A 16,153-nucleotide genomic window follows, 5' to 3' on the forward strand; every position below is an offset into this window, starting at 1 on the left:
CATATCAAGTCTGTCATTTGTACAAAGTGAAAATATAAATGGACTGCATTTATATAGCGCTTTTCCATCTGCATCAGATGCTCAAAGTGCTTTACAATTATGCCTCACATTCACCCCGATGTCAGGGTGCTGCCACACAAGGCGCTCACTACACACGCAATAGCGGATTAAAGGCCTTGCCCAAGGGCCCTTAGTGATTTTCCAGTCAGGCGGGGATTTGAACCCATGATCTTCTGGACTCAAGCCCAACACCTTAACCACTAGACCATCACCTCCCCATAACACATAACACCATAACACATGTCTTTTAATTTTACAATAATGCACAAATTCTGAAGTTTTGAATATTGACACACACAGATGCCAAACTGCATTATGGGTAAGCTGAGCCTCAATTTCAATTCAATTTATTCACTTTATATAGCCTAGCGCCAAATCACAACAGAGTCACCTCAAGGCCAGTGCTGGATTTAGTCTTCCCAGGGCCTGGGGCCATACCATTTTTTTTGGGCCCCCAGTGGGCAATGGCTCATATTCCTTGCCATATTTTTAAGAAAAAAAAAAAACATAGTTAACTGGACTGTAAATCTGTAATATTCTATATCAGATGACAATTCTATAGTCAGATAATAATTCAATAATATTAAATGTCTTACAGTCTTTGCAATAATTAAGTTAAAAGTATGACACAAATGACAACTCTTGAGCTGTTTAAAGAACAGATTTATTTGTGAACGCCTCATTCTCTCATTCAATTACACCTGAACACTGAACAGTATAAGCATTATAACTTAAAGTCATAAATATCACATTAGAGCTTAAACTTAAAGGCCTATAATGTTTTGCCTTACAGCCCTTATAGTCAATAATCTACAGGTAATATATAAACATATAGTATATTATTCTTATAACAGTTTAACATGAACAAGACTGAGATTCCAAAATTTTAGGCTATGTCATTATGTTTCAGATCATGATGTGATGTCTGAACTCTCTAAAGGAGAGTTTTTCTTGCTTTCTTTCTACTGAAAGTTTAATTATGCTGCTAATGTCCAAGCATTAAGAAGTTCATGTTCAACAGACATGAGACTTTTTCCATTAAGTCTCTCTTGGCCAATTGTATTTCTAAGGCAGGTTTTGATCAGTTTTAGTTTTGAGAAAGATCTTTCTCCAGCACAATTGGTGCATAGCATGCACACAGGTACATTTTAAGAAAAAATGTTTGCATTAGGAAATGTCTCATTGATTGGTTGAATGAGTTGATAGGCATAAAGCTCCTTGTTTTCTGATGTTGCTGAATCTGATGATTCCTTCAGCAATGCAGATAGCTGAAAAATCTGCACCTAATGTATCCTCCAGATCATCAGGATAGGATTCAAAGAGTTTTTGAGCTGCCTCCTCAATGTCCCTGGGTGCCATTGCTTCAAGGTTGGATAATAATTCAAAGTTCTGATGTAGATCTTCATCGGCCTCAGCCCTCTTGTTTAAGGCTACCAGCAGATGGTCAACAATGACAAAGAAATTTTGTTTAAATTTCTCTCTAGGAGACATTGGGTTTCCTCTACAGTGCCATCTGAAAACCTTTGTCTCCTTCTGGAAGGCTTCCCTCCTCTCATGACACTATAGTCTGTGTACTGGGCTTCCTCTCCAATGTCCCCATCATCTCCTCAAGAAGGAGTTTCTTCCCTTGTTCCTCATACTCCTCAAATCTGGTGCGCTCTGTTATGACAAATTCCTGCAATGACCTGTACAGTCTGACTGTATTATTCAGAGTTATGCCTTCTTTCTGCAGGCTGATGTTTGTTGCCTGGACTCTCTCCAGAACAAAAGCCCAGAAACACAGAAGGATTGCAAATTCTAGCTTTCCCATTTTCACAAACAAACTATTGGTTGTTGCTCTGGTGTCAGGTTTCTGTGAATTGTCTTCTTCTACAATATGAAGAGCACATCTGATGTGCTTGTAGCCTTTCAGTGCTACACTTACAGCATCATGTCTAGCTGACCATCTGGTATCTGAGAGATGCTTCATTACTTGTTGTATTGGTTTGAGTTCATCTGCCATCACCTTCCACCTGCTTGTTGATGCTGAAGAAGAATGTGTACAACTCATTAATGGTTGAAAACAGATTTATAGCTTCCCTGCAAGAAGAGACTGCAAACTCTCCAACCAACGTGAGTGAGTGAGCAGCACAGGGGACATAGTGTGCTGTTGGACACACTCATTTGATCACTGCTTGCATACCTTGATATTTTCCAGACATGTTGGCAGGCTGGTAAGTTACCAGAAGCCATTTCTGGTAGTTAATAATTTTTTGTTGCTTCGAGGCCAAAATGCATAAAATTGTAAAGTCCGAGTCCAACTCCAGTCAGTCAAGTTCACTCAACTTGTTCAAAAAACTAGCAGCAGCAGTTGTAGCTCAGCGACATTATCACATTATAACAAAAGCTAGTCGACCTACTTTCATTAAAGGTAGAGTGCCACCGGCAATATACACAGAAACTACCAAGATTTGGAGTGAGAGAAAAAGAAACAAGTCAGTGCACATGCGCAGATGCACCTTGGCTTGAATTCCTTTGCTGCTTCTGACGTTGGCTGGGGCTATGGATTTCCCTCAAATTATGTAAGTTCCCACGAATTAAAAATTTCCCCCAATTTTTTATGGGTTCTAATATGATTCAGTTTATATATATTAAACTTCAGACTATATTTTATCTATTGAAAATTGCCGGCATTCTAGCTTTAATGTTATGAGTATACATTAATACATAATGATGTCATATAACCTCCATCGGTAGAGAGTACAAGACTAGTTATGCTTTAATTTAGCAACAGAGTTCAGCACCTCAAAATCTGTAAAACCTTTGTAATATCAACATGTAAAACTCAAACAATTTGTATTCATTTTTCTTAATGCATATTTTTTATTTAGGTGTTTTTTTTGGGGGGGGGGGGGTGAGAATGGGCCCCCAGGGACCTTGGGCCCGGGGCCAAGGCCCAATGGCCCTTATGTAAATCCAGCACAGCTCAAGGCGCTTCACACAAAACAACTCTGTGACGCGGTGCTTGCAGCACCGCGTCCCTCTCTGCCTTGCGTGCCCCTCCTTCTCCCTCCCTCTGTGCTCAGGGACTGTGTGATTACAGCGCACTGGTTCTCTGCTTGAATTCATATACACTTCCTCCCCAGTTGTAGCGCGGTTGAGGGTGCACATTTTGGGTCTATATGTCCCTATCTTTGGATATTGAATGTTGACAAACTCTCTTACCTGTTGTTGCGCAGCTCTCAGCTATCCTGACGGAGCTAAACTGAAGTGCTTTCTGGTTGTGCTTTAAATAGCACATTGTGGCGCGCTTCAAGCGGTCAGCTGACCTCGGGCTGAACCATTTTTGTGTGTGTAGATTTGTTGTCTGATTTGTTACATTTTCTTGTTTATTTTTGGGTACTAAAGATGGGTAAGGAATTTTTATTGTGATTGAGTTATAGATTGGTGGGCAGAGTTAAAAGGGAGAGGGAAAGGGAGAGGGAAAAAAAACACATTCCCCTCTGATTATCTCTTGGTACGCCCAGGGCCGGGGCGTTGGGTATTTAGGGGGGGGATACTGCTGCCGGGAGGAGATGGTGTTGGAGCTTTGGTAGTGATGCATGGGTGGTGCTGTTGTCCATACGGTGTCTGAGGTGTTTTTTTTTTTTTGGAAATTGCTGGCCCTGAATAAAGTATATTGCTGGGAGACATTTTGGACTCAGCCATTATTATTAGATTTTTTTAGCAGTTTGAGCAGAAGCCCGTGACAAACTCAGAAAACAAAATAAAATTAATTAAAAGATTAAAAAGCATAGTAAAAGTGTAAAAAAGTGAAAAGCATAGTTAACATAATATGCCATCCAGTAGATGGGTCAAAATGCACAGAACACTGCCATCTGACTAAGAAGAAAAAGGAGCCCACTGCTCACTAGTCCAAAGTAAACTATTCAGATTAAAGTAAATTTTGCATTTAATTTGGAAATCAAGGTCCGAGGTCTGGAAGAAGAGTGGAGAAGCACAGAATCAAAGATAAGTCCAGCGTAATGTTTCCACAGTCAATGATTTGGCGTGCCATGCCATCTGCTGGTGTTGGTCCACTAAGATTTATGAAGTCCAAAGTTAATGCAGCCATTTACCAGGAGATTTTAGGACACTTCATATTTCAAGCTGATGATCCCTGTGCTACTTTCCTGAGACTGGAATGTAAGCAAACAAGAAAATTTGCATTCTACAACTTAGCTCCTCCTTAACCATCACTATGCAACACAAGCACAATTCACATATCGGTTTCACACTACACTTCGCCATCACTCATGAACAAGACCCAGAGATACTTCAGTTTCCATCAGGAAAAGAAAAAGCATCCCCAAAGCAAAAGACCAATCCACATGTTCACGCAGAGTACCGTGGCCTTGGATTTGGAGGTGTTTATCCTGATTCAAAAATGCTTCACAAAGAGATGTAGACTGCTCCTATAGATACAATGGTTATCATTTCAATTACTGCAGCGCCATTAAAGTTATAAAACTGGGTCAGATGAATTATTGTGCCTCTTACACCCAAGAGACCAGAATGATATCGCCAATGTCTGGAAGGTATGGAAACTTTGTATAATTTTTAAACACTGTCAATTGCTGTAGATCTAGACAACTTATAAATTTCTCCTCGTGGATGAATAAAATTTGTAGATTAGCAACATGTGCTTAAGTTTAGGGATGCACCGCTCCACATTTTTCACTTACAATCCAATCCCGATACTTGAATTTGGATATATGCCAATACGATACTATTCCGATACCAGAGCTCTGTTTGATTTAATATTATTATTATCATTATTGTTGATTTTATATGAGGATATTCTGTATCCCCAGTTATACAGCTTCATGATGAAGTGGTATGGAGGAGAATTTTCTTAAAAAGAAGACCTCAAAGTTCAGCTACAATTTGCCAGAAGGTACAGCTAAGATGCAAGCCTAGAACTGATGTTTTGGTGAATTAATTAAGTACTTTTATGTATTTTTTGGTGGTTTCTTGTGGCATTTTGGAAATGCGCTCCATCTTCAAAATGGTACACATGTACACAATTTTTGGGGCGCTTCTATGAAAAAAATCAAGTGCATCCTGTCACAGGGTTTACCTGGTTTACATGAGTTCAGTTCATACGTTGGAATTCTTTAGAAGTAGAGGAAAGAGAAAGAGCAACTTGTGAAGAAAAAGTATAGACTTTATAAAGAAAAGACTGCTATCTCTCTGTCTCTGATTAATAGTATACATTTTTATAGGGTCATTGTTGGGTCAGTGGCTGAAGTTTCATCTCTTCAACACCAGATGACACAACTGCCCTGAGTATATACAAGGTCTGCTGGAAAATTATCCAACCTTTTTATTTTTTTCAAAAACCTGATGGATTTGAATCACATGTGCTTGTATGAGCCAACCTTGAACCTTCGTGCGTATGCATGAATTTTTTCACGCCTGTCGACTGCGTCATTTGCTTGTAAGCAGCCTTTGTGTGAGGATGGGTGGAGTCTCTCGTTTTTTTCTTTGCAAGGAATGGCGCAACGACTGGAGCAGCGCGGACTGCATCAAATTTTGCCAGAAACTGGGCGACAGCCAGGTGGAAACCACTCGGATTATTCAGACGGCTTTCGGTGATGATCCTATGGGCATCACACAGATTAAGGAGCGGTACAACCGGTTTAAAGATGGCCGCACAACGGTGGAGAGCGCGCCACGCTCCGGGCGGCCATCAACATGCTGAAATGACCAGATCATTTCCAAAGTGAATGCTGTGGTGATGCGGGACCGTCGTGTGACTTTTCTAACAGACCTCGTATTGTAGGTAGCTTCCGCCTCTCGGTACAACGGCTTTGCAAACACTGCACTTTGCTGTCTTGCTTTGCGCTATTTCTAATACAAAATATTTCTAACCAGCGGTCATGTACTCCTCAATGCTCGCCTACTAGCTGGCTGCAAACTGCGGAAGGGATTTCCTGAATGGAGGCGTGTCTCATTACTCTGCTTCTCACTGAGACACGCCTCCATTCAGAACCGCACACTGAAGTCAGCCAGCAGAGCAGCAAGCAGGACTTGTGGAGATGTTTCAGCACACACACAGATGGCTCCTGGATAGGAAAACTTCGCATCGGAAATATACGTTGGTATTGGAACCCGATACGGATATTGGACCGGATCGGTCCCATCCCAACCTATTATTCTTTAACAAGCCTTGAGTTCTACAACACAGCACATATAGTGACATGCATATACTACTTTCAAAAGTACAGTCAAGAAGAAAAGTATTTTTTTCTAATTTTGCCTGTGTAAACCACCATAATGGAGTTCAAATGACACAATTAAGATATGACTTAAGTATAAACTTTCAGCTTTAATTCAAAGAGTTTAACAAAAATATTGCAACAACAGGTGTTTTCATACATAGTTCCTCCATTTTCAGAGGCAAAAGTAATTTGTTTTTGCTTCTCTCATTAGGGATTGCCACAGCAGATCCATATCCATCTCACCGTCCTCAGCATCTTCCTTTGTCAAACAAAACACCTGCATGTCCTGACCACATCCATAAACCTCCTCTTTGGTCTCCCTCTTGCCTTCCTGTCTGGTGGCTCCATCCTCAGCATCCTTCTCCCTATATACCTTGTGTTCCTCCTCTGCACATGTCCAAACCATCTCAGTCTCACCTCGCTGAATTTGTCTCCAAACCGTGCTCCCTGTGCTGTCTCTCTGATATGCTCATTCCTATTCCTGTCCATCGACTTCACTCCCAAAGAAAACTGCAGCATCTTCAACTCTGCCACCTCCAGCTTTGCCTCCTGTGTTTTTATTAGGACCATCGCCTCTAGGCCAAACAACATAGTTGGTCTCACAACAGTCTTGTAAACTTTCCCTTTCACTGCGTTAGGGTTACTGTTAATATGTGGGTGAAAATCCTTGGCAGTAAATGTAAGTCCCTTTGGCTGCTCCCTGGGTTTTCACTCAAGATCGCCACAGCAGATCTGAAGTGGATCTACATGTTCATTTGGCACAATATTTACACCGGATGCCCTTCCTGAAGCAACTCCACAATACATGGAGAAATGGGCAGGGGTGGCGCTTGAACCGGGAACCTTCCACACTGAAACCAAGTGCACTAAACACTTGGCCACTGCCCCTGCTGAAAATCCTTAGCAGTCAATGAGGAAAAAAATACAAAAAACATGTTACACCCTTTACTCCCCCTGGAGACAAAAATGTGTGCAGTGCACACTGCACGACCACGGATGCATATTAAAAAAGCCCAAATTAAATGCACACACACATAAAAAAAAAAAAAAAAGGCCACATAAGATAAGCTTAAACGCAGCATCAGATTTGTACGGCATCAGCATCAAGCTCCGGATGACGTGCTCAAGAAAAAATAAATAAATAAATTGTTCAACACTCGAGCAAGGAAGACAGTATACTAGTGTTAGATTCCCAACACTAGTATACTTATGTTTAGTTATACAGCACTAGTATGCTCTTGGTTATGGACTTTAACAATGATGTGCTTACCTCCTCCAGAGTGTTCTTGACTTGACTACATGTACTGGAGGGTTTTGCTTCATCAAAGAAAGCTTTCTGCCCTCATCTTTGTTGGCTGTTTTCCCACTGTCTACAGGCCAATTGTTTTTTACTTAGCTTACTTATTTTTAAAAATGCATGGAATTGTTGTTTTGCCCACTACTAAAGTTTCTGCCATTTGTCTGATAGGTTTTATGTTTTTTGTATGTTTTTTGTTTCTTTTTGTTTGTGTGTGTAATTATGGCCTCCTTCACTTGCATCAGGACCTTATATTGAGAGTTCTCATGGATAATGACCAAATGCAAATTCAACACTTGGAATCAACGCCAGACATTTTATGAGCTTAATTTGCCATGGAATAATTAGGGAACAGGTCACACTGGGCAATGAAACCACCTATTGGTCAACTTTCCAGTTTCTTATGGCCTCCGACAATGGAGGAACTGTGTATAAAAATGATCATTTCTAAAAGGTTTATGTAGAATTTTTGTTAAACCCTTTGAATTAAAATTCATAATCAACGCTGTAGGCTTGAGTGATCAATTTTGAATCCATAGTACTGGAGCACAGAGACGAAGGGGTCGTCAATGTTCATATGCTTATGTAACCTGACTGCAAATATTTCATAGCGTTCCCCCGAGAGCGCATTCAATATAATTTATTAATTGTAACATTATTATTATTATATAATTTGGGAATTATTTAATAATCACTGACATTGGCATACTGTATCTCTGTAGGAATTACATACCCTAATAACTGAGACAGCTGTGGGTTAAGTGTGTAAGGACTCAGACACTATATTTAGGCCTTTAGCATTCCTGCCATGGTTATGATTTATGTGAAATTTTCCATAACATAAACTGTTTTTTTTTTTTTAAGATTTAAGTCATCAAAAGAATTTTCTTTGCCACCACTATAATTTTGTTCCTTAGCATTTAGATAAGGGATTCATAATATGATATTGCCAATATGCTTAAAATTCATGCTTGTCTTGGAAACAATTTAGAATTTCAACCTCTGCGGGGGAGAAATTCAAGGGATCAGATGCTATGACTAACATTTGGTAGATTTGAACGTGATTTACAAGAAATCTTATGGAAGTTAACTTAAGATGGGTCACAGGTAATCTCAAAACCTCACGCTAGCGCACATGCACTGCCTCCTGTAGTTAGTCTGCATGACGGCCATGAAGGAAAAGACAATATTCACTATGGAATTCCCCCCAGATAAAATTAAAATGAACTGTAATTTTGTAACATGTTAGAAAAATTAACCTACCTTATAAGGCTTGATTTTGGTAGAAACTAAATTTTCTCCATTTTGTGAAATTTGAAAGGTCCTGCAGCTTTAATACTTTGTTTCAAAAAATTTGAGAGTGAGGGAACAAACTAATGTGAAATAAAGCTGTGAACTTCCTCAATAAATCACCTGTCTCCAAAAACAGACCCCACCACCCTGCAGAGTTGGTTACCTTGACTATTTCAGTGTCTACATTGAGCTGGTTTGCTGCAGCAGTAATCTTTTCCTTGCAGACTGAGCCCAAGCTAGTCATGCCTCTGTCCCAGTAGCGCTTCAGTTGGATGAGATCCCCATCACTGAACTGGGTCCGATCCTGCAGCTGAAGACACAAAATTTTATTAGAATATGCAAAATAGGCGAGATTGAGATGGTTTGGACATGTGTAGAGGAGGGACCCAGGGTATATAGGGAGAAGGATGCTGAGGATGGAGCCACTAGGCAGGAGGAGAAGAAGGAGGCCAAAGAAGAGGTTTGTGGATGTGCTGAGGGAGGATATGCAGGCTTTTGGTGTGACAGAGGAAGATAAAGACGACAGGGTGAGATGGAATCGATTGATCTGCTGTGGCGACCCCTAACTGGAACAGCCAAAAGAAGACACTCAGCCAGTGAAACATCATCACTCCCATATTACAACAGTAGCTTCAGACAAGCACATATTTTTTTTTCCCGTGATGTACTCCAGTTTAATTTCTTTAAATAAAACAAATCATCTCAATGCCTTCCTTTTTCATTCCCAGTAATCACTGAAGTGTCCCAAAAACATCCCATCATCTGCCAAACCAATAGCACTAAACATGCACAATATTTTGACATATAGTAAGGGCAGCACCTAAGGAGGATATTTTTTTTAATTGAAGGCTGCTGGCTTCAAACACTTTTCCTCTATTCCTAAATCATTAAGTGAGTTTATATTATCCTTCTAATTGTGCAATTTGAAGTAGAAAATTGAAAATACTGTACGCTGAATGAAAACATGTATTTAGAAAAAAATTAAAAACCCCTCAAATATAGCAAAAATGTTTTTATGTTCACAAGAGATGTTTTTTTAGGCAATCTGAAAAAGCTATATTTCACAAATCTGCAGTAGAAACACTTTTCTACTCTTTCAGGTCAGATGACCTATAGAAAGAGTCATTCTGGCATTCTAAAATACATGGCATGCTACATGTGGATGGAGTAAGAGACCTAGAGTTTAGTAGTCTTTTTAACAGATAACTCTATGGCATTTGTGAATTAAAAAACCCCAAAACAAAACAAAAATGGCAGCATTTGGTGGGACTTACCCTTCAGTCACCAAGACTATTGGAATTACAATTCTCACAAGAGGAAATGACAGATATTGCAAAACCCAGCAGTGGCATTCCATCACTCACTCAAAATTATGTCACTTTGCTATACTGTTTTGTCTGAAAATATTTCTTAACTTTTGGGCAAATCTGTAATGGGAACCCAACTAGTATCCACCATCAAATTTTGAGTTTTAAACTTTATTATCATGTCTTAGTTAATAAATAGATCAGTCTGCACAAAGATTCATAATGCCAGTTGACAATTTTAAGATGCTTCTCAAGCTTACAAAATGGGGGTGTTTCAAAATGATAAAGTCTGATATTTGTTTTAGTGAGGGACTCTGACATGGAGGCAGCTGAGTGCACATATCAAGAAACACAAAGCAACTTGAATAGCTGGCTTGTTGGCAGCAGTGTAAATTTTTGCCAAAGATCTTAAGTCTCACTATATTTGCTGCTAAGGTACACAAATGCATGTTTCACAGTCAACTCGCCTGTGCATAATGTCCATGAGTAGCACCTCTGTTTACTGTCCACCCAAATTTACACACTCAAAATCTTAATTTGTGGTTGACATAAAGCACTTACTGTTCGCTTTCTGGAGTTGCTGACAACCCAGGGGGCAGCAGCCACACCACCCGACGTCTACACAAAATGACAAAGAGTTAAATCTTTCAACTGAGTTCTACAAGCACTGAAAATAACATTAGAACTACACCCACCTGTGAGCTTGATTCTCCTATAAGTGAGGTCTGTGCTGTGAGGGAGTAGCTGCCATGAAGTGCTGTATTGCTGTGAGGCAGTGCAGGTCTGGAGCTGGTCATAGGGGGTGAACAACTTCTTCTCACCACAGACTGTTCAGCTTCTGTTGGACCAACCGATGTCTGTTCCCTATGGATGTGGGTCTGAGCAGCCATATTTGCCAATTCCTCTTCCCTTTGCCACTCCTCTTCTTCATCTCCAGTTTCCATGGCAATGGAGAAGTTGTGCCTCATGTCCAGCGGTACAGGCACTGGTCTATGACTCTCCTGACCTTTCCGAGTAGATGCTGATACTGGCCTAAGTCTGTCCCCATCACCCCTTGCTGACAAGGTGAACACTTGCTGGATGCGAGGAATCTGTTCAGGGGAAGAATTGCAGTTTTGGACTGGGATGGAAACCCGAGGCTTTGGGGGAACAGACTGTTGAGATTTGGGATTGGAGTTAGGCTGGGGCTGAGATGGTGAGGAAGAAGACCAAGGGCGAGTTTGTATTGTACCATACTGTCTAGTCCAGGTGTGAGGTACCACACTCGCTGCTGCACTCATCCCTGCCTCCCCAAGGGATAAACCTCCCTTCCTGACGGCAGTGTAGGCTAAGGGGCCTGAGGGAGATGTGAAGGATGGAGGGTTCTGAGACAGTGACGTTAGCTTAGAGTGGAGGGGAGAGGAACTGGAACCATTCTTGCCATGTAGGGACTGAGGGAGCAGAGATGAGGATGTGTGTGCAGACACCTCAGAGTCTGACTGAGATGAAGCAGCTGCAGGTCTCTGTCTAGACCGAGGGACAGAGTTGAGAGAATAGATTCCAGTCAATATGACATCATTGTTGTTGGCGTTGTTGCTCCCACTGCTGAGAGATGATGACGACGAAGGGGAAGACGACGTTGATGAGAAAGAAGGGTATGATGAGGATGGAGGGAGAAGGTGCACACGATTCTGCATGCTCCGTGCTGCAGCCAACTCAGCAGTAAGCATGCTTCCAGCTACCAGAGCCCCTCCCGTCAGACTGTGATTGGACAGGGCCCCTCCAGCCACTGAGTGATTGGACAGTAGTCCCCCAGCTAGTGGATGACTGGATAAGGAATGAGATGCACCCCCGTTTTGGTCTATCTTGGAGGCTAGCTTTCTTCTTTTGTTGCCAACCCATGTCTGTAGGGAGAAAAAAAAAATCAGCTTTGTAATGCACTTAAACCATTCTAAAAAACTTAAACCATTCTGCAAAATATTCAGCAGTGAGCCTAATAATTTAAGACTTTACAGAAGATGGCCACAAAGAGGAAACCACCGACTCTGTGTCACAATTACTTAATTCAGTCACAACTTCAGACAAACATACAGTTAAAAAAATACACACGCGCACACATACACACACAACAGCATGCATCAACCATATTGAAGAATTAGCACTCCAACTCATTCTTTCGATACAGATTCTTTAGATAGCCTACCCGGACCACGCTGAAGTCCAGTTTGGCTTCCTGAGCACACTGCAGTATTAGCTGGAAACATGCCTTGCTCTGATTGGTCATCCCATTCTCATAGTACCTTTCCAGGATCCTCTGTTGTTCAGATGTAAACACTGACCGCAGGTTCATCTAAAGAGCAAACAACAACATACAAAAGCGCCACATATTTGCTAAAAATGCATCAGAGTTTTTCGACAGATTATGTTTGATGAATAATGATGAAAACAGCTATTCAGAGGACTCCTTTGCACTTTCTAGTCTAGGACCTAGCTGAGACATGTATGCACATCATTTAGGAGAGGATAACTCAACTGTTCCAAAATCTCTACCCGACACAAACAGATCGAAAATGGCCACACCCTTTTTCGTCCCGAGTGTTACTTCAATTGCTAAACTGCAGCAGCTACAGATTTTCCAATATATGTTCAGAATGACCAATACATGTTTGGGAGGGTCATAGAAGAGTGTAAAATTTCAAATTTTTACATTTTAAGAGAAAACCACTAATAAACATTAGGTCAGATGACCTACATACAGTCTGGAATCACCACATATTTAGTAACTTAAACTTTCTGAACTATTGGCTGTTGAGAAATTCCCCTGATAATCTTTAAAACATTTAAGATCTCCAGATACTGTTGTCTGCTAAAGAAACAAGTTCTGTTTGTATTTTTCACTTTAAATCAATATTCCATTGACAACAGTATGACTGAAAATAAAATTTCATTATATTTGGAAAATGTTCCTTTTCTTTCAGTGTATAAATTGACCCACTTATTTTAGCCATTTTCTCTTAAAATATCAAAATAGAAATTTTACACTTTTCTATGACCCTCCCAAACATGTACTGGTCATTCTGGACATTTTGAATACCTTGGAAAATATGTAGCTGCTGCAGTTCAGAAATTACTGTTGTATTTGAAGGACGAAAAGGGCGTGGTCATTTTCGGGGTCATATTAGTCTAGAACAGTTGAGTTATCCTCTCCTAAATGATGTGCATACATGCCTCAGCTACGTCCTCTGCTATTCCTTTTACTTTATGCACCACATTAAAATGTTTATGTCCAAATGTCTACATGTTTCTGTCAGTGAGGTTGTTTAGTTTGTTTCTCAACATGATCTGTCAAAAAGAACACATTTTATTTGGCATTAGACTTAACTACATCTTGGTGCCAATCCAGATCAAAGGATCTTTGTTGCTGATCTGTGGTCCTGATTCCTTTGATCACAATCCTGCCTTTCATCTTTGAACTATCACCCTGATTCTTTTAATCATGAAATAAGAATTGCTGATTATTTCAGCAATCACAATCAAAGGTTAGGCTCAAACATCACAGGATAACATTCAACAACAAAGATGAGCAATCAAGATCAACAGCCAGCAGTCATGGTCAAAGATGTGCATTCTTGATCGCAACTGTCTTTCCACAAGAATACTTTGAGCCATAGTTCACTAGACTGGAATTTATCTTTGGGCTTACATAATTTAAATTTCAGGAGACTTTGTGGCCTTGGCAGAGTATACACTCTCTCAGTGCCCTTCTAATTTCACAGTTTAAAAGGGTGTAATTCATCCCAAACTGGTGGACTGTTATAAATCAATCAAATTGTCAATATTAAACTTTTTTTGTTATAGCTCATACCGGAAAACTCTTCTTCATATACTCACAGTCTGCATGCCACGCCTCTGTGACCAGGCATCCATTGTGCTACTGGAGTGGAACGGGGCAGCCATGCAAATCACAGCAAAGCCTTCATGTTTTTAGGTTAGCAACATCTGCAGGGTACTCATCCTGTCAGTGCACATGGTGCGCGGTTCGCCAATGTGGCTGAGAGAAAATAAAAAGCAGGGGACAGCATTATTCTGGGGTCTGTTAATGTGTAGTATGCATGGTGGAACATTTACTACAAACCGTGCAACATGGGTGAAGCTAATTGCATTATTTTGATGTTTGGAACTAACAAAGAAAGAAAAGTGTTGTTTGCTTGGCTGTATTCTTACAAATGTACATAAGAATCCTTTAAGAATTTGGTGGTATGTCCATAAAATGTGTGTTGTTTTGGTCAGCATTAGTGGCTCTAATTGAAAAACCTTTAAATGTTATTCTTTTTGAAGAGCTGTTACAAAGTCTGCAAACAAGTTGGCACAATTTCTTTCCATTTGGCGAGCATGTACACACTGACACTCGGTGTCTGATGGACTGTAATGCTTCCACCAAATTGAGTTGTGCATGAAATTCAAAAAAAAGAAAAAAAATACAGAAAGTGTGTGTGGTAGGGGGGCACTCACTCAGCACACTTCTCTTTTCAAAATAACACAATCTCATGAATCTGAATTGTGTAATTCTGTCATCACATTGTCACTCGTGTCAAGTCAACATTTTTGCTTTTAAACATTGTGTGTGTTTGTGTGTGCTGTGAGCAGCAGGACAGGTTGAACTGGCAGGTAGAAAAGGACAGGACAGACACGACACTGTGACAAACTCAATATGCTACACTCCTCTTGTTATAATATGAATACAAAATTAAAAGTGCAATGTATAACCTCTACAACTGAGGGATCGTCAGCAGGGCTGTAACTAATAATTACTTTTTGTTACTTTATCTGTCATTTATTCTTTCATATTGTATTTAGTCCATTTTTAAACCTATACGACGGGTAAATTACTAAATTATAAATAACTTTTTAATGATATGAGATAGAAACTTACTTTTTTTTTTTGCTGAAAAGTTAACTCCGCGGACTTTCAAGCCAGCCATTGGCCATCTTTGTACTCCTCATAGAAGCTGTGTGATGATGTGCGCAATGTGAGTGTCCAATTGGTTCACCGTCACATGGTTTTACAAAATCCAATCGTAGGGCAGATTTACATCACATGAAAAGCCAAAGATCGTTTTCAGGAGTGATATGTTACAGGGTTCTAGCCAGGATAAAATTTTAGTGTAGTGGTAATGTCGATGGAGTGAAGCGACCCGGGGGCTGCGGAACTGGGGCAGCTTTTGAAAATTTAAGCTAAAAATTGGCCATTCTAGGGGTACCCAAAGGGGAAAAGCCAGGTATGACAGACCAAGTCCCTTCATCATGTCCAGAAGGCTGGGGAAGTTTGTTGAGTGGGCAATCTCATTCTGGGTTAGCCAGTACATGGCCCTCAGTGAGGCAGTCGGAGTCTGTGGACATTTTTAAGTCAAGACTTAAAACCTATTTTTATTCTCTTTCTTATGAGTATTTTTTATTTTGTTTTATTCTTTTACTTCAATTTTTAATTAGGTATTTGAATTTTTTTTATTTTTATTTATTTATTTTAATATTTTTATGTTGAACTGTTCTATGTGAGGTGCCTTGAGACAGCTTTTGTTGTAATTTGGCGTGTTATAAGCTGATTAAATTGAAATTGAACAACATTTTATTGAATCTTAAAGTAAATCAATATGAAATTGGTTACTGGATCCTTAAACTCTGGACATAATAAACTCTACATGGTGGATCCTTGATCTCTGGACATAAACAGAAATAAAATCTGTTATTTTTTGTCAAAAGCATTTCCTTTCAGACATTATTATTGGCATGAATGTCTTTCCATATCTGAGCTGAGCTGAGCTTGCTGCGCTCCACGTCAAGTTAAAAAAGAACGCAGGACGTCTCATTTTGGGACGAAAAAATGTTTTAGTCGATTGTAGTTTATTGTCTGTATTGCAATGTTTGTAAGAGGTGTCATTTTATTTAAAGTGGCAATTTGTTTTGAAGTTATTAAT

At 40.0% G+C, this 16,153-nt stretch overlaps 1 protein-coding gene across 1 annotated transcript in view; it reads right to left on the reverse strand.

The window, feature by feature from the left end:
* Positions 1-16,153, reverse strand: part of hdx (highly divergent homeobox) — a 76,153-nt gene that overhangs the window by 52,848 nt on the left and 7,152 nt on the right. The window contains 5 exon segments of the mRNA XM_034181853.1: positions 8,952-9,202; positions 10,761-10,817; positions 10,895-12,082; positions 12,382-12,528; positions 14,070-14,229. Of these exon segments, the coding sequence (XP_034037744.1) occupies positions 8,952-9,202; positions 10,761-10,817; positions 10,895-12,082; positions 12,382-12,528; positions 14,070-14,135 (1,709 nt within the window). The 5' untranslated portion in view covers positions 14,136-14,229.

The sequence above is a fragment of the Thalassophryne amazonica genome, chromosome 11 (assembly GCF_902500255.1).
Source record: "Thalassophryne amazonica chromosome 11, fThaAma1.1, whole genome shotgun sequence".
Classification (NCBI taxonomy): domain Eukaryota; kingdom Metazoa; phylum Chordata; class Actinopteri; order Batrachoidiformes; family Batrachoididae; genus Thalassophryne; species Thalassophryne amazonica.